Source organism: Danaus plexippus (assembly GCF_018135715.1).
Source record: "Danaus plexippus chromosome 16 unlocalized genomic scaffold, MEX_DaPlex mxdp_31, whole genome shotgun sequence".
NCBI classification, from domain to species: Eukaryota; Metazoa; Arthropoda; class Insecta; order Lepidoptera; family Nymphalidae; genus Danaus; species Danaus plexippus.
In genome coordinates, this window is record NW_026869852.1 from 1,241,383 (window position 1) to 1,261,206 (window position 19,824).

General features: G+C 31.7%; 2 protein-coding genes across 2 annotated transcripts; one reads left to right on the forward strand and one right to left on the reverse strand.

Annotated features, from left to right (window-relative positions):
* Positions 1–42: 42 nt before the first annotated feature.
* On the forward strand, positions 43–4,318 carry LOC116771975 (activating signal cointegrator 1). The gene is made up of 12 exons (XM_061528330.1): positions 43–227; positions 394–518; positions 581–763; positions 1,003–1,121; positions 1,268–1,416; positions 1,738–1,901; positions 2,229–2,398; positions 2,688–2,848; positions 3,224–3,345; positions 3,719–3,815; positions 3,995–4,092; positions 4,174–4,318. The coding sequence occupies exons 1-12, from the start codon at positions 160–162 to the stop codon at positions 4,260–4,262; spliced, it is 1,545 nt and encodes a 514-aa protein (XP_061384314.1). The 5' UTR covers positions 43–159; the 3' UTR covers positions 4,263–4,318.
* LOC116771974 (mucin-2-like) lies at positions 4,305–19,128 on the reverse strand. Its single transcript, XM_032663985.2, has 4 exons — positions 19,014–19,128; positions 8,307–8,407; positions 7,333–8,233; positions 4,305–7,251 (listed from the first exon to the last, which is right to left on the reverse strand). The coding sequence occupies exons 1-4, from the start codon at positions 19,018–19,020 to the stop codon at positions 4,709–4,711; spliced, it is 3,552 nt and encodes a 1,183-aa protein (XP_032519876.2). The 5' UTR covers positions 19,021–19,128; the 3' UTR covers positions 4,305–4,708.
* Between the last annotated feature and the right edge of the window lie 696 nt (positions 19,129–19,824).

Consider the following 19,824-nt stretch of genomic DNA (forward strand, 5'->3'; position numbering starts at 1 on the left):
AGCTGTTGATGACAGCGGTATATTGATGACATTGACAAAATTTAACCTTAAAGTTAGTTAATCTGGATTCTGGTGACTGTTTAAACGTACTTCATACACTTATTAGAAATTTTAATCTCTAAAATTGTTAATTATTGTGCAACCTTGATACCGTTTATAATGGATCAGTGGCTTAGTGAGGGTTTATCTAAAATATTAGATTTTGAGGTTCCAGAGGATTTAATAAAGCAAGTAAAACAATATCTATTTAATTAATATAAGTTAACTAAACATATTGCTGAATTCAAAATATAAAATAAAAGCATGTTTTTCTTATCCCATTTGCAAATCTACCCCGGTTTGTATGTTTTACATCTGATCAGCAACATAAAAAAATATGATTTACTATTTCAGGTACATTTTATCAATTGAAAAAGAAAGTGACCTAAATGATTACCTTAGAACTTTATTAAATTTTGACAATTCACAACACAAAAACTTTTACTTGGAATTGATAAAGAAAAAGTTTTCCAATAGAGGTATGTACATTAATTTTATAATATTATGATATATTGTTATTGATTTATTTCTATTTAAAAAGGTGGAAATCAATCAAAGCAGCAAAAGAAGAAAATATCAAAGAATAAACAGCAACAAGAGTTTGTCAGTACAGATACACCAAAAGAAAACATTAACGAGACTGAAAATAAATCAAAGAAGAAGACCAAATATGTGAACTTATATTCACAAGAAGGCAAGAATGCTCAGGTTGTGTTCTTAAAAGGTAAGAGGTGATGATTCATAATCATTGTATTTATAGACATTTTATTTTTTCTTACCTTAACCTCCCATTATCAAGGCTCCTATACGATTGTGCTCCTATATGATTGTGATGGCCTCCCCAAATATGTTGGCATTATAAAATAAATTGTTTCATCAATCAACATAACATACTTTAAAAAAATTTTACAAAATTAATTTAAAAGTAATACAGTTTAGCAACAAACTTTTATCTATGTTCAGGTCGCCATCACTGTGACTGTCAAGCTTCTAAACATGAGTTGGTTAATAACTGTTTGCAGTGCGGTCGAATTGTTTGCAAACAAGAGGGCTCCGGACCCTGTCTGTTCTGTGGGAGTCTTGTATGTATATAATTTTTTAATTGTAATAAGTTTGCAATAATCACATATAATTGACAATTTTGTCTTAATTTCAGTAGTCATTCGACATTAACAACAATTTCTGTTGAAAAGAGATAAAATAACATTATAATCTTTAATTTCCGTAGGTTTGTACTCCGGAAGAACAAAGAGAGATAAACGCGAAAACAAAGTCTAGCGCCAAACTAATGGAATCCTTAATGGAAAGGAACCGACCAAAAGGATGGGAAGCTGCAATCTCCCAACGGAATAGGCTACTTGAATATGATAGAACTAGGTAATGTTGTTTTATGATCATTTGAATGTGGTGTAGGGACGGCCAGTGGACATTCTTATAATAAACTACTATTGCCCTAAAACATTTAAGGAATATTGTCTTCATTAAGAGTATCTAACGACTAAAAAGCAAGCGTGCTTTGGGATTGGACAAGCGGATGACATAAGGGCGAAAGAAGGGGATTAGGTATTCGAGGTCAAGCCTTCAAAATACACACCCACATATGTATATATACACAAATGTTTTCAGTTCTGCTTGTATTGAGGTTTTATATACAAAACATTTTAATAAACAGGTTTTATATTATTAATTTGAATGCAGCGAGCGTCGCACTCGTGTGACAGACGATGACAGCGATTACTTCAGCGCGAACAGCGTGTGGCTGAGCTCAACAGAGCGAGATAAGCTGCAGGCGTACCAGAAGACGCTGCACGAAAACAAACACGCTTCTAGACTTAACAAGAAGATGACCTTCGATTTCGCTGGTTATTATTACTTATACACCTTAATTTTCTGATATTTCTTGATCAGCATCCTTAACAGTAATATGCGTATTGGTTGTTGGGACTGTAAAATATTTCTATATTAATAAATACTCATTAAATTAAATTTTTATAACAGGATATACTGTTATAGATATTAAAAGTTAGAAATAAATAGAATGATCGCCTAACAAATTTATTTTAGATAGGTACTTTAAAGTAACTAAAGTTTTGTTACAATTTTATTTATTTTATTATAAGTACTTATACTGTTACATATATATTTGTGTTTTTATATGACTATGTTGTTATATATTCTTCAACTACAAGGTCGTCAAATAATCGAAGAGAATACAATAGACCACGAGGTAGACGAAGACAAGATCAGACAAATTACTAGTAATAATAAAAATAACAGTCAGTTCCTGACACCGGATCTGTTGCTCGACTCGTCGGCCGACAGAGACGTCGCGCCCGGTGTCAACGCGCCTTTATTAAAGGTAATAAAAATAAAAATAATTATTGATAAAATAATCAATTATCACAAAATACAATATAAAACTTCTTTAAAAGTAAATTTCTTCAAAAATAAATTTAAATTAAATATTATAACAGAATACATTTAACGTCATATAACTTAATCTTTTTCAAATTTAAACAGTTACATTGTTATTTTGTGTTGATGTGTCACTGTTTTGTAACAGAACATAAATCTATTGATGTAATTCGATTATTGACGTAATTGTAATTGTTTTGGAAGTAGTTTTTTTTAACTTGTTGTATTTACAGTTCGATACATCGGTGGCCGTTCAAAGTAACGTTGGAGTGTCTCAGTCGTGGGGTGTGACAGGCCGCGTTCAGGACGGACAACTGCTTGAGATGAGTGACGCTGGTCGCTGTCTCTCAATGCACCAACCCTGGGCCTCGCTACTCGTGGAGGGAATCAAGATGTAAGTTTATTTATTTTTTTCTTTATTACGGAATCAAATAGTATGTGCAAAATTTGTACCAAATAGAAAAAATAAAATAAAGTCTCCAGCTATAAATAGTGTAAAAGACAGATACAGTGTTTATAAACCAAGTAATGATTTGTAACAAAAGTGGAAATTCAGTTTTATTGTTCCAGTTGTTCTTAGTTGTTTTAAGAAGCCTGTAACTTTGACGCTAATGACTGAAAGTTTTTGTTTTTTTTTTTTAAATGGAATATTTTTGGTAAAATTTCAAATGTGTTATGTTATGTTTAATTTTATAAACTGTATAAATGTTGTGTTTCTGATACTTATGCCAGTCGTGTTGATATTGGAATATATTTTGTTTATTTAAAGGCACGAAGGTCGTAGTTGGTACACGTCCCACCGCGGCCGGCTCTGGATAGCGTCTACAGTGCGCGCTCCCGAAGACAGCGTTGTACGAGCACTAGAGAACCAGTACAGTGTGCTGTATCCAGGTAAGTGAGACGGCAATTTGTGTGTGAGAGATAGAGAAAGAAATATAGATCTAAGGAGTTACTGTGAGTGGGTGTGTGAGAAAGGTCTGGGGAGGGAAGGAGATGGATAGTACATATTTCTATATAGTGCAGGCATACGTGATTGGCAACGTATATTTTTGCAAGGTAAGGAAATAATTATGTTGCTGATAAATACCACTTAAATATATATCCAACATCATATATATAACACGTAGAAGATTAATGTTCAGAAAAGAAGGGATATGCTAATATATAGGACTCCGAAGTATTGAAAGCTTTTTACTGTTAAGGACAGTAGACGGTAGACGGTAGACTAATTAAATCAACTAAAATTTTTTAAAATTCTTCTCAGACAAGCAAATAAAGTTCCCGTCCTTTTATCCGACGGGATGTCTTCTGGGATGTGTGACGGTTGACGACTGTCTGTCACAGGAGGAGTACGCCAAGAAGTAAGACATTAGTTATCTAGCATTAGTCATACAATAATTTCCTTCAATTCCAAATCGAAAGGCGATATTAATTTACAAATATTTTTAAATAACCTCGTCCCTTCTAAGTGTTTACTCAACACCGAGGACATCTACATTTAGGACGAGAAACCGTTATTATTTATATTATATTTTCCCAGATACCCAGACGGTGAGAGTGACAGTCCGTATGTTTTCATCTGCTCGAATCCAATAAGTTTACGACTCAGATTTCCAATTAAAGGACAGCATAAGATTTGTTAGTATACAAGTTATATTATATACGTATAAATATATAATATTTTCAGTATATATACATATATAGTATAATCTGTTTCAGATGCTTTAGATAAAACGATCCATCAGGCGGCAGTGAAATGTATACAGCGAATGGCTAAAATACAAGCAGAGGAAACTCGTTTAGCATGAATACAGATAATGAATAATTTATGTGAAATAAATTAAAAACTATTTATAATGAAAAATCATTTTATTTACACGTTTAAATTACTAGCAGTACAATATAAATATAGGATCTACAGTCACGCACACAAACACAGAGACATTTATATAATCACGCACATAATACTATCAAGACTTATAACTAAAATGAGCACCAACATAGTTCATATTTTTAAACATTATAGTATCAAAGACATGTTTAAATACTGTTACTCATACTTTTAATTTTTAAGCACTCCTATAAAAGGCAATTTTATTCAATATCTTCTATAGATATGATAAAATATATGAAAGACGTGTTGCAAAGAAATATGTATCGTAAATGCTAGCACTAATATTGCATAAAACTAGATAATAGATTTTGATGCTTTGGCAGAAAAAATGTTTTGGTTTTGTTACCAAACATGGAAGGGTTACGATTCCTTCTTTTGGTTAAGCTGTGGGAAGAACGCCTCGATGGGAAGGATGGGGTCATCCGTGGCTATCGTGAAGTAGCTGGGTATCCGTCTACTATTAGACGAAACCGTTTTGAACATGCCCGGAGTGTTGTAGTCTTTGCTGGCAGCCAACGTCAAGTCTGACACTCGTTTAGAATGCTCAAATAATCGCTCAATGTGATCCTGATGCTTCTTGTCCGCTATTTTCATTATAGCGCTCTCAGAACGACTTCTTTCAGAAGTTACATCGTTTCTTTGGTCGAAGTTTGATGTTGTTTCTGCTACTGATACGTCCTGCACCGACTCTCCAATTTGAGAGTCTTGAGGTTTCTTCCTCTGTGGTCTTTTATGTGGGGTCGTTGAACCCTGTTCGGTTGTTTCCTCTACGGGTTTCTGTCTCCGCTGACCGTTCCGCACTCGAGAAGAAATCTTATGGCCTCCATTTTCGTCTGCATTTTGTTTCTGCCCGTTTCTATTATTGTGTCTGGAATGTATTTCCTGTTCATTATTCTCAGTTCTGTTAAATTTGTGTCGCGGTTCTTTTGGTGTAAATTTTTTCCTTTCAGTTGTTGTTTCAATATCACTGAAAAGACTTTCAGTGTATACATTTTTACGTGAAGGGAATTTGCCCTTAGTGGTGCTGTCAATTTTTTCAGTAGTGCTTGTAGTGGAATTTAAGCGGCTCCTGTAATCTTTAACGCTAAATTTAGGTCTGTCTAATTTGTTCTTTTGCCTTGGTCTTTGTATTTTACCAACGTTCTGAGATGAAGTAGTCGTACGGAGTGTGGTTGTTGGTTCATTTTCTTTCTTTAGTTTTAAAGTTTCAGTGGTCGTTTCTTTATTTTCCAGTGGTCGAGCGTCTCTGTGGAATGAATACTCTTTTAAGGAGTCGGTTGTCTTCAACGTATCCGTTATACTGACGGACACGTCACTTGTTGGAGTGTCTTTTTCGTCTTGCTTATGACTATAGTCAGGAGTTTCATTTACCCTCTCGTAAGAATATTCTGGTGCTTTCGGCGTTTGAAGGCGCGAAAATATTTTCATTATAGATGATTCCTTAATAACGTCCTGCTGAATGTCTTGTTTTATTGATTGAGTAGCAGTAGTCGTAGTAGTTTCGACTGGACTGGTGGTAGTTGTAGTCGGCCTGCGGTAACCTAACAACTTTTTCTTTATCAATGTAGGTTTAGTGGGAGACGTAGTTGGTAAAGCACTAGTCGTTAATTCTGTAGTGACAGTAGGAGTGGTCGCAGTAGGTTCGGTTCGTGACTTGGTTGGCTTAATACGTGGTCGTATTGTATGTATCTCTGAAGAAACTGTGGTAGTGATTTCATCAGACGGGGATGTTTCACTTTTGGTACTAATTTCTTCCCTATAACGGTTTACTTGCGGTGGACGACGCCTTCTGATTTTATTGCGTTTGCGGATTCTGTCTTTATCAACAGTTTCCTGAGTACTGGGTCGCTTAAAGTGAAGACTAGGAGGCAGTGTAGGCAGGGATTCAGTATCTATGTTATTAATTTCTTTATTGACACTCGATTCTGTTGTTGGTTCCTGTCTGTAAGATTCAGTAGGCTTTTTTAATCTTCTATATGGCCTATCTTCATGTGACGTTGGCGTCGATACTCTGTAATAATAATCTTTTAGCTTATTCTTATTGATTGGTTCGAAGTCATCTCCTAGAGGGCGCCTACTTTGAGAATCGACCTCTGTGCTGTAATTGATTGCAGTATCCTCATAACCTCTTACATTCTCTGTAACAATTGAAAAATCTTCAGGATTACTAGTTGTTGGTTTTTCATGTTGTGTAACTGCTTCTTCACTATAGGACTGCGGCGTTACTGTCCACGCAGCCGGTGAAGCACTTGTTATTATATCTTCAGAAAAGTTTTCCACGACGGCATATGCAGGACGATGTGATAAGGCGTCCAGACTGCTCTCCAAGTCGAATAAGCCCGGCGCATTGGTATATTGTTGGGACACTTGTTGAGTAAGACCGACACTATCCGATATTGTATGTTTATTAGTGTTATATTTCAATTTAGAATCTGTGTTATCATATTTATGAACAGGAACATTTTGCGACTGGTAACTGTAATCTTTATAAAGTGGACTTGCTAATGTAGACGTATGTTGAGATTGAGGATTATAAGTGGTGACTCTGTTGTAATCAATATTGTGCAAATTTTTTATAAAGGGGTCCTGAAGACTTGGTTTGAAGAAGTTTTTAACATTAGAATTAGGATCCACTTTTAATTGGTTCGCCAATTTACTTTGCTGCGTTGGTGTAAATCCCACATTGTTAAGCGTTGACCCAAATAATAGGTTATTTTGTGCTGTAGTTAACCTTGGCGTGGTTGTTGAAAATATGTTTGGGGTAGATTTAAATAAATTAGGGGAATAGTTCAATGAATTTAAGAAAGCTTGTTTTGTTGTTTGTTGAGGGGCATATGTCGTTTTAGTAGCTGGATAAGGGTCTCTTGCTTTAACGGACTGAACGCCAAATGATCCAAACGTACCTGAAAATATAGTGAGGTACATAATTTATTTTCTTTCATAAGTGTCATATTTGGTGCTTGACAAGTAATTTAAAATATTACCTAATATGCTGGGAGGGAACTGCTGGAAGTTTGCTAGCGTGTCTTGGAACGGATGTCCATATTGGTTTATTTTTTGCCCTCCCGCTTGTTGTCCTGTTAGATGACCGAAATACTGCTGCTGCCCAAAAGATTGTTGTTGCTGACCAAAAGATTGTTGTTGCTGACCAAAAGATTGTTGTTGCTGACCAAAAGATTGTTGTTGCTGACCAAGAGATTGTTGTTGCTGAACAAAGGATTTTTGTTGTTGAGCGAAAGATTGTTGTTGAGCAGTTTTCACGGGCTGATTAATATACTGATTTGCTGTGTAACTGTCAGGTAATTTGTATACTTCGGGTTTGAAGATCTCGGTTTCCGCCGATTGTGGCCGCTTACCATCCGGTCTTGAGTTGGCTTCATTCGTATTATATATATCTATTGGTTTTGCCGTTTGATACTGCCCGAATTGAACTGGTTGTATATTAGTCAATTGGTGCAGTATATTGTTATGGTATTGTTGTTTCGGCTTTGTTTGTTGCTTTTGCAAGACTGGACGAGCAGAGTAAGTATTATGTTGATTCCGAATGAGCAAATTTTCGGCTGGGAAATTTTGTACGAATTTGTAATAGTTATTGGCATTTGGTAGAGCGAATTGATGAAGATAAGAATTAATTGGCTGATTATTGGGAAAGGCATGTGGTGATACTGAGACTGGCACTGTTCTTATTGTGGTAGGTCGATAAGATTGAGCGATTGACGTTAGTTTATTGACATCTCTTGCGGTTACTGGACGTGCTGATGATGGGTATAAATCAACTAGAGGGATTTTGTAAGGAGCGTGAAGTGGGGCGGTTCCTAGGGGTCCGTAGACCAGGCCACCAGAACCCACAACCGGTCTCCAGCCACCCTTAGATACTGGTAAATTCTGAAATAAACAAAATAATCGCTAAGAATGACTTACTTTAGATTTTAAATTATTTTTGTGTCTAATATATTACCGTATGTCCCACCGAACGACGGTTATGAGGTGTCCTGTTGCCGCATTCGATGGTCGACAAAAAAGCATGTAGTGTTAGCGCTGCGAACCATAGCCGCATTCCTGAAAAACAAAATAGTTACATCTGAATTCTTCACTTGAGTTTTGGGTGAACTTTTGTTCAACGCGGGTTAAACCCAGATTATATATATGCAGATAGTGTTCGTATTGCAAAATTTTACATAGATTAAGAGTCAGTACTCATATTAAAGTCATAAGTTATTTGGAGTCATACAGGTCACGCTTTCTATTTCTTTTATGTCGTTATAACGGCATTAATAAATTAAGACAAATTGCCACAGGAAAGCGATAGCCATGTAATACCGTTGTCATTTACTTTCATGGAGACCGTTGGCCGGCCGGAACATATAATTTAAGTTTTTTTTATTTTTCCTACTTAATATCCTTAATTAAAAGGTACTTATCGAATAACTTATACATATTTTTTTATTTAAATTCTATTTTGCATCTCGTGTGATGTATGATAAACGACATTAACTTAAAAATAAAAAAAAACATCACTTCTGTTAATATGAAATGTACGCGAAAGAAAATAACCGGATATAGAGCGGAACTGACCGTGACCGCTAACGTCTTCATTCCCACGGATTTTGATACGCTTTTGTTTGTTGACTGTCTTATTTTACATCAAACCGAAACCAATGACGACATTATTTCAAAAGCTTTATGTCCGTATGCAATATGGAAACAAATATACGTACGTACATAATACATATGAATACTTGTACTGTTATAACTTGAAAATTTGTAAGGCTAACCCTATATGTGTTTGTTTGTTAATTCTCCATACAAAACTACCAAATGTATCTTAATGAAGCTATACAATTATATTGAATATGAATAATGAAGGAATGTGATGTGTCGGAATCACGGTTATCTCTTTTACTTTTACTAACTGAACCTAATAAATCTTAATCTCAGTATAGTGTGTTAGAAAAAGAGAAACAATTAAATAAAAAAAAAATTAAAATAATAATTTAATTATAGAATATCGTAAATCAATAAAAATTACGTGCTCTATTTTAAGATATTGAGTAGCAAAACCGGGGTGTTTAAATATTATTGATATTCTTAATTAATTTATTTAAAGTTTATCAATTGCTATATAAATAGTTGTCAAAATTTCATCTGTGTGGTGATGTTCTGTCAAATCATTATACATATTTTTATTTCTTATATCATCAATACGGTTAATTGTAGTTATGGTTAGGGTTCGTGACCGTTCAGCTTGTGAATATTCACAAAATCTTTTATTCGTCGACTAGCTAAGATTACAATTTAAACTAAATTCAGTGATTTGTGATGTACCTTATTATTGTTAAGAGTAAAATTTGTCCGTATTTTCTGGTTAGAGTTCACTTTCGGATGATGAAAACTATTTACATTTGATTTGTATTCTATTTAAGCTATATAAATATAATTTATTTTTAACTTTTAAATACATTAAAATGCTTTCTTTATTCGAATTCATTGTAATAAATTATTTTAATTGAGTAAATTGTAAATGCAAAAAAAAACATAATACCTTTATACTTATCAAAGAAAAAGTACCCAATTACTGTGTGCACTACATTCTTAGAAGAAAAAATATGAAAGCATCTGAGTAACATCCAGTCAAACTAGACAAATAAATGAATGTGTTCCCGCTTTCAGACTGTGACTCATTCAATGTTGTTAGATTTTCCATTCATTCGTTCATATTCTTCTGATTATTTCACATTATTTTTAAATATTCTTAATAGGCTAAATTACACAGGAACACGAAGGAATGATTTAGAATTACATATGTACGTACTTATATTTCATAACACGTATTTATGAGCAGGACTCAAAGAAAAGTGACAATAATTATATAGGTATCACTTTCTACTGGTTACGCAAACGTACGTGATTTACATTGGACATAACGATGTCTGACCATAGAACATGGGTTCATATACCATGTGCCAAATAATATAATGCATTTAGAAATTTTATTGTTCTTCTAACGTGACGTAGATTGAAACACGCTATAATCTTATCTCCGTAACATGATTTTTTAAGTAAATCATATGCTTGTTTTTAATATTTCCTATCTATGTAAGTAAATAAAATTTCTATGCAAAATTATTTGAAAATGATATTGAATATTATAGTGATTGTTTTGAAAGTAAATAAAACTCACAATTTAATTTGATCTGTGGTTCATTATGGTGACCGCTATAAAGATAGTACAATTTAGGGGTACTTATTTCTAAAATTCTTTTTTTTATTTCAATATAAATCGAAGGTTAAAAAATGTTTAGCTTCGATTACTCAGGTATAATTAAATTTCAGTTTTAAAAAAATTTTATGATAAAATATATGTAGAAATTAAAATATGTTGAAAAATACTACTATAGTATCTATTATATAAAAATGGAGAACATTTTAATATTTTAAACGAATTAAAAAAAATAAAGGAATTATTATCTTTTTTTTAATTCGATTAATTTGTTAAGATTGAACTGAAAAGATTGGATAGTTAAATATAAAAAAAGCACCAATTTAATCCCCTCCCCTGTCAAACTAGATACATTTACACATGCACATATATATATAGGTAGTCTTATTTGAATGTAGTAAACCATACCCTACAAAAAAAAAAAAATAAAAAAAAAATACTGCCAGTAATCATAAGAATCTCGATTAATAATAATAAATTATTTCTATCGTACCACGTTATAAAACCTTTTTATACACAGCAGACATCTTATGTAACAATCAATCCAGAAAAGGTATTTGATAAGTCTACTCTTAGTCTTACTATGACGTTAAAAGGTTTGAGAGTCAGACGCTGTTATTCGCTTATTTATTTATTTTATAAGCTACTAGCTAAATTCTGCGACTCCGCTTATATGGATATTTTTGGATCAATCAAATCACCCGTTAAGTTTTTAAATTCAATACCTACTGATAACTAAGTTAAGTGACGATAAGTTTTGATAGAATCCTATTTATTAGTTTTTGCTTATAACATTTACAAACATATAACCTTACATACATATATGTAGGTACGTTTATACATCATAATATTATATATAACTCTGTACATGAAAAATATATGATAAATTAGTAGTAAAAGTTAATATTTAATAACACGCAATAGTTGATAATTAATTTAAAAGGCTTTAGTCCTTGTTTGCTTCTTATATATAATCTCCGGTAGATATTTTTGGCATCAGAGTGTTTACAAATATTTTAAAAAATATTTTTTACTTACCTTTATTCCTTTACGTTTAATGTAATACATAATAACATCCCTTATATTGTCTCAGCTCGCATGACTATCGTTGTTCATTAAGCGTGGCACGTTTCACTCTAGCTATTCGCTTTGAGAAAACAGCTACATTTTTAAAACTTCTTAAAACAACAAATAAAAGTGAACCGTAGTGTGCTAAAAATAAAAGTGATTTTTCACTTATACTCGTGCCTCCGTCGGTAACGCGATTTCGGTGTATATTCTGACAAATTGACTGTTTTTATTTGATAGTTTATTAGAATAATGACTTGTGTATAATTAAAATCGATTTGTTATAACTAACTATCTGTTAATCTTTAGGAAAAGATAAGTTATATTGAACACCGTGTAATGATTAAAAATCAAGTGGCGTCTTGTAAAAACAATTATTAGATTTCTACTTTTTAATAATTTTGCGTTTTTTAACTTATGTATTACACAGACAGGAAGTCCGAATGCCACATGCATATTATAAAACCGATTAAGTGACTATATTTATATTAATAATAAAGTAATTGTTGACATTTTAATTTAACATAGTGGCATTGAATTAGACATAAAGATACAACTATGAAACTAGCGCAATAAATTATCATAAAGACGTTAAATAGTGAGCGAGCAACGAGATCGTATGCAAAATAATAATAACGGGGAGAAATCATCACTTTTACTGAATAAACATAAAATTGTACACTTTTAAATAGACATAGAATATGTGATTACTTCGCACTGAAATACAACTAAAAATAATTCATTAAATTAAATCTAAATAACTCCTGTAAGAAATAATTCCCATTTCAACAGTATGTATATTTTTCATACAACTAAACCAACATAATGACCTAAATGTGATATATACTCGAACTTAATAAATTTGTAGTAAAAATTTAGTCCTTATTTTTCTTCAATAACGTGACGTAAATATATTTGTTGAAAATTGTCACTCAACTTATATTTTAAAGCGATCAATTAAATACTCGTAAGTAAAGTTAAGAATTTGCTGATAATGTTGATTTTAATAAAACGCGTGTTGACATTGTTCTTGATATTCCTTGTATTGTTTAATGGGATGGTTTTAAATAATAAATTCATTGTTTGTTTAAATATGTACGTTATTAAAATGTACAAAATTATCTTTTACTTACTTCTCATACAGAATAAGTTTGACTTTCATTTGACTGCAATGGAACATTTTATCTAACTATCTATTTATCTGTTTTGTATCAATAATTTCGAAACTTCTGTCTCGATGCTTCGTAAATTGGGCATGCAGGAGTCAGATAATCAGAGCGAAGAACTTCTGTCTTCTTGTACTTTAGAATATTTTACTTGTATATATCCATGGCACTGAATGTACAGACTTATCCTACAAACTGGTATTTCTTAAGATAAAAGACCTTTTGATTATGAAATATAAAAATAAATTCAGTGCAAGCATGAAGAAGTGATTATCCAATAAATTTTTATGCCCATTGTACATTTCTCAAAAATATTACAATTTAGCGTTTTTAAAACTAAATATTGGAAAAAATAGAAAACTTTACATTTGCTGTGTGTAATTCACGTTCAAAAATTATTTTTAACTTTTAAAAAAAAATTACAATATATAATATTTAGTATAAATTTGATATTTCATATTTTTTTTCATTATTTTAAATAACAGTATGAACAAAAATCTAGTATAAATCCAGTGACCAAATGAAAGTATAACTGTAAAAGATTATCTTGTATTTAATGATATTAAAATATTCCTTAGTCTCTTCAGTAAACTGAGTATAGCAAGTGCTAAGTTTGCTCAAAGAGAGTTCCGTGTTTATTTACAATTCACCCACTAACCGTGGTTTTGTTAAGACATATATTTTTTTTAAACACGCTAGTATTATATAATAAAAAGTTTAGCTGTTTTAATGACAGTAGTAATTACAATTTTTATGTTTCAGTGTGTCACAGATTCGACGCGTTATCCAATATACTAGTCTACCAATTTCTTAACTTGAATACTTTATCTATAAAGAATTCACGCTAAGAAATTACTCACGGAAATTATTATCTCTGGACTCCTTTAGGTTAGGTATTTATAGGAACAATTATAAATCTTTAACGAACACACTTCCTATTTCAGCCTATCCGTTATTTTTATTCAAAAGCTACATTAATGTTAAGTTTCATTAAGACAACAATTTTAATTTAATGCAACGAATTCTTAAAAGGATCGCATTTATAATATATTATTATTGGTGATATTATTTAAAGTTCAATGACCTACAAAAAATGTTCCCACATTCCATCGATTGTATTGTAATAATACGTAACGTCGGGCTTTCATGGACGTAAAAAGATGAGCCGGGCTGTGGGAGCCAACTGAGAGTGTTTTGTTCCAATAATAATAATTAAAACGTTGGGTAATAGGCAATAAATCCTTGAGAAGGCATTTTTAGTAAACACAAAAATATGTTGCGTTTTTTATTATAATGGGATCCTTGTCTGTAATAAAAACGTAATTAGGCAGGTTTGTTCCCTTTTTTCACACCCTCCAAACTCCCCTTTTTCGAATGCCTTTTCAACATGTTTCATACACCATCCAATTTTTTTGTAAAAAAAAAAATATATATATAATTTATCTTCTTAAAAATAACATACTTGATGTATCGCAACCAATACAGTTAAACTTTCCCATAAAAGTGCTCAATAACTGAATATTTTTTTATCGTATTGTCCGACAAACGGATTCATTACGTATAATTTCGTGAAGTCATCTTCGTGAAAATTACTTTCTCGTGTTCATTCAAAAAGTAAACAATGGTGATCATTATTCCTCGGACGCTGGTGTTTCATTACCATTCACCGCCCGTGACCTTCCGCGGTCACTTTCCATGACAACGTGATGACTTCGCAGCGCCCCTCACAGATAACACTTTCTTTATTTTTATTTATTCTATGAATAATTGCACGAAATTCAACCGTGATAATTAGTAGATAAGTAAGTTATAAAACCATGAATTTTGTTTTTATTAACATTATAAATAAAAATATATTTTTTTTTTGTAAAATTATAAATATAATTAATATCATTGTACATCTTGGCTTCATGTATGAAAACAGAACTTATAATGTCTAACTAAGTCCTAATTTTTAATAGAAGTGCAGTTGCCACTGATACTAGAATTAATCTCAAAGTAAAAAAAGTATTAGGTCTCATTTTTATAGTAGATTCATTTTTGGTTTATAATGAAAAAATGTCTTTGTATCGTCGAAACATTCAGATAATTTAAGTTTTTCAATAATAAATCGTCGGCTATGCAAATGTATTCTATGCTTCACAAATAAGAAATTTTCAAACTGTCTGTTTAAGTGACTATGATCGCACTAAGATTATAAGATTCATAACTGTACTCGTTCAGTACATAAAAAATATCCATTAACCTTGTTCCCACTTCCGTAGCATCATTTATTTGATGCTCGATACCATTTATAAGATATTGATTGACAACTCAATGTGTAATATCTTAAACCGTTCTGAAGTAGAACATTTAAGTTAAAAAGCAGCTATACTTCGTCTTTGGTTTTACAAACGTCATCGTAAATGTTATTAAATTTCTCATATCATTATCTAAAACCAAGATTTATTTGGAAGAAAAGTAAACAATATTGGTCAATTAAAAGAAAGGGTAGTTTTTGTTGAATTACTTAATCTTCGACAACTTTAACACAAAAGAAGTCACTCTTGTACTTATTATGTCTGCTTTAATAAAATATCTGTACACATATAACATATGTTGCAACAGAAAAGCAATAACAACGCAATAATATCACATAGACAATAGTCGATCATAAAATTGCATCATATTTCAATTCACACACCAAATTTGGTGCGAATCGTAACGGACTGTCATAAATGTTACAAAACTTTACCGATTTAGGTACAGCATTATTCTAGAAAGTTAATTGTAATTACCTGCCAAAAACGGGATATTTTATTCGGTCTGATTAACATCGGAACTTAGATGTATGGCACACGCTGTTCGAGAGCCGTGAAAGTGAAAATATATCAAGACTAATGTATGCAAGGGTTGTGACTAGAAATAATATATACCTACTAGCTGTTACCCGCGACTCCGTCTGTGTAAGAAAAATAATAAGACACTATGACAAAACTTTAAAGCCCCGTAAGCGCCCTTCCTTCTTTATTACTTTTTATTACATTAGCTACCTGCCAATAAGTCCCGTTAAACACGGTTCAGCTATTTTAGATATTAGCCGAAACAAACACACACTCGTATTGTGTTTACATATACATATATAAAAGAATAGGGGTTGTTGATAAAAAAGCAAAAATTTTGGGTTGTATGTATTTTTTGATGCCACATTTAAAAAAAATAAAAACAAACAATTTCGTTCAAAAATTAAAAAAAAAAGTTTAAGGGTGAATAACCCTCATCACTAAGGGGTATGAAGAATAAATGTTGGCCGATTCTCAGACCTACTCAATATGCTCACAAAATTTCATGAGAATCAGTCAAGCCGTTTCGGAAGAGTACGGGAACCAACATTGTGACACGATAATTTTATATATAAGATAATAATATATTTTTATATACCTATTTGTGAAAAAATACAAGAAAATCAAATTACGGGGTTTTGTTATTTATGAGAGAAAATATAAGAATCGTCGTATTTAGGCTAGAAGAGCGTATTGCAAACCAAACAATTGTAAAGAGGTTTTCATAGCCGAGTATCGATTGATATATGAGAATATTTTCCTTGTGTCTACAATCTTCTGTCTAAACCTTTTTTATGAGTGGTCCGGATGGTATTCCTGTTGTTAACAAGACAATTTTGTCTTCTCATGTTGAATATAAAGTTCCCTCTTCATGTGCCGCAAGTAGATAACATTTAATAATGTGACGTCTTAATATTTGTTAACCGGATTCGTAAATGCAGAAGCGCTAGTCAAATATCAGCATTCCTAAAATATTGTTTCGTTGAAATCATTAAGGAAGGAGAGGTTGGGGCGAGGATATTGCAAAGCCATATTGTGTGTTAGCTAGTTATTGTTTAGTTTATTACGGTTACACGGATTACCAGAAAAAAATTTTTGATTACTAGATCACTTTCGGCTAGAGCTTGAAATTTGTTATCAATATTTTATGCTGGTCTCAAGGATTACAGCTCTAACTAACCCTTAACATGTAACTGACAGGCGTATTTCTATCCTTTCGTAGTGATGACTCATAGAACAGCAAAATTTACATAAGCGACAAAATATTCCTAGTCATCAAGTGGAAGGAATCTAAAGAAAATCTATGTCAAATAGCGACTATCTCAGCATATGGTATATAACCTTAAATTCGAACTAGTAACTTATTGAAGTTTTAAAATAAAAAGCTAGCCTAGTAAACAAAACTAGACGGAGGAATTGAAATTTAACTTATATTATTTATTGATATAGTAAATCGTACAATAATCGTCTCATATGCAGGCACAATCTGGTTACTTGAATCGTCCTAACTAATGATATCAATGTTCCCATGCGATTAGAAAGTTGTATAGTGCGGAAAACCATTGAATTAAAACTTTGAATGACAATTTGAAGGAAAAACATGACTCGGGGGCTATTTCAGCCTTTGTTGAAAATTCTCACGATGGGAAAGCTCTGTTTAGACACGAGTTTTAACTCCCGTTTAAATATCATGTTGAATACCAAATATATAATGAAATAATTATATACAATTCCATGTGTACTGTTTTTTTTCCTATTGTTAATCTTTACGTCAAAATCATCATGTTCCTTTCGTTGAACATTAAAGCCTGCAAGTAACATGCAAAATTCTTCCGTGTATATCATATAAATCAATCCAGCCTAATTCTGGTCTGAATTAGTTCCGTACATATAACCTTTATACATAGCTCTAGCACACGAGCTTGTTCCACTCGAGTTACTGTAACGAGTTTCCTGTACCATTACCTCTCTGTTAAACTGTGAAATTCATAGTTTAACTTCTAATACATGAATATATAGTGTAAAGGTCTTATTGATTGACTTTTTCAAAGGCGATCCAATTACAGAGTCATTAAAAATGTAATAGATTTTATTTTTATTTGCTAATTATATACATTTTACGTGAAAAATTTTGTATTTCGTAATTAATTATAAATCAATTCTTACACAACATGATTTAGTAATATCTTCCCACGGATTTGCCCAAGAAGCCTTACAAATAGTTTTTATAGTAAAATATTCTCACATGTATGTTGCGTCGTTCTTTAATAACAACAAATTGATACTTATATTGGCATTTTATTTATTGAACCGCTGCAGATAAGAGTACGCTTAGGACGAGTTTAAGTTTACCGTTTCTCAATTATAATTTAGGTTGATAATGTACGGAGATTTGTTAATGAAAAACTATCACCTCGCCACATGCAAACTTGGTGTAAGCATACAATTTTATATAAATACCATTTTATAATGCATTTAAATTTCACTTTTATGTGTATGAATATAAGAAAGAAACGTAACCAATCCAAAGTATCCTCCGTCTAACAATTATGTATTGCAATGTTAATATAAATGTATTTATTTCTCAAATAATCATTTAGAAACTGCAAGCGTTGCAAAAACTTGCCTTGGTGAAGTGCTCGTTCACCTGCTATAGGTACGTTGCATTTCCATAAAACATGTTTAATGTATCTGGACTGGAAGAAAAGTAGAAAAAAGAAAAAGTGTTCTTATAAAAATAAAATTTCTTTGTTGATATTTACTATTTAGTTTTGTTCGAGTTTTAAATAAATAAATGCGTATTGTAATGTATATAAAAATTGTTTTCGCTTCTTAGATAAGTTATCTTCTCGTTTAAATCATTTTATTCATGTTAAAATTATTACAATATGTAGAACACTTGTGTTGTAGATAATTATAGCGTTTTTACTTAATAAAACTTGTAAATACCCGTAAGTTCTAGATCGAGACTTATCTCGGGACGCACTGATAATTGCTAACGGATAGTGGATATTTTGCTTTAATTATAGATCTATATTGTTTCTGGTACATATGGAAAAACTAAATAATTCATTACTCTAGGTTTGTTAAAAAAGTTTTAAATAAAAACTTATCCACTATTAATGATATTTCTCAACAATGGTAGCTTTTAAAAAATATATTTTGTGGGGACAACACAATGGATGAACTTTTCAGCGAATGGCGATATTTGATTCTAAAAATTACAACAAAGTGAACAAAATGCCTGTTTAGAAATAAAAATGTAAAAAAATACAAGTCTAATGAATGTACTAATAAAGAAAAATCGCAAAGATTTTTTTAAATATTTAAAACAGTTATATACTGAACGATACTATGCTGTGAATGATGCAGTACTGTATACAACTTACCAAACATTTTAAGACGGCTACTCCAGTGATCACAATATAAAGCTGCGTACACACGTTATCATAACTTTCACAACACTCGCGCACTCACCGTTGCAATGCCAGCCGGCGTCTGAGACTCGGTTGTTGTGAACTCACCATATTGGTGGTGGCACTTGATGGTATTTGAACAAGGAATCACGTCCACGTTTAGAAACTACGCTTCTATTAACGTTTATTATTTTCAATCGCACTTATTAAGTTTCTTTATTTCAGTTTTTAATTAAATATAATAACGGATTGATAAAGTGAAAAAGGTTTTATTTGTGAAGCTATTCTTAATTTAAGCGGTTTCTTTTTTTAGACAAACGCTTTTAATTAGTTCTTATACAATTAAGGTAAGTATGTTATCTTTTTTATAGGTACAGGCAGATACAGTTTATTTTTTTATTTATCACAAACTTTTAGGAAAAAGTATTTTTTTTTTATTTTTGATATAAAATTCATTAGAGTCTATGATAACAAAGGTTTAAAATTGTACAATTGGGTATATTTAAATAACCTTAAACTCATCTCTCTCTTTCTCTCTCTATATATATATACATATATAGTATACATAAAAAATATAGATATGCCACGAGGATCTGGATACTCTTTAAGGTACCTACAAAAACCAGAAAATACTCGTTGCGAACTACGAAACTGTTTACAGGAGGCTGAAGTAACTATACTTTATATGTAAATAAATAAGAAAACGCTGTCAATACAATAAATTATTATATATAATACATCGTTCAGGCTCATTTCTATTCATTACAAGTATCCTGCGTATATG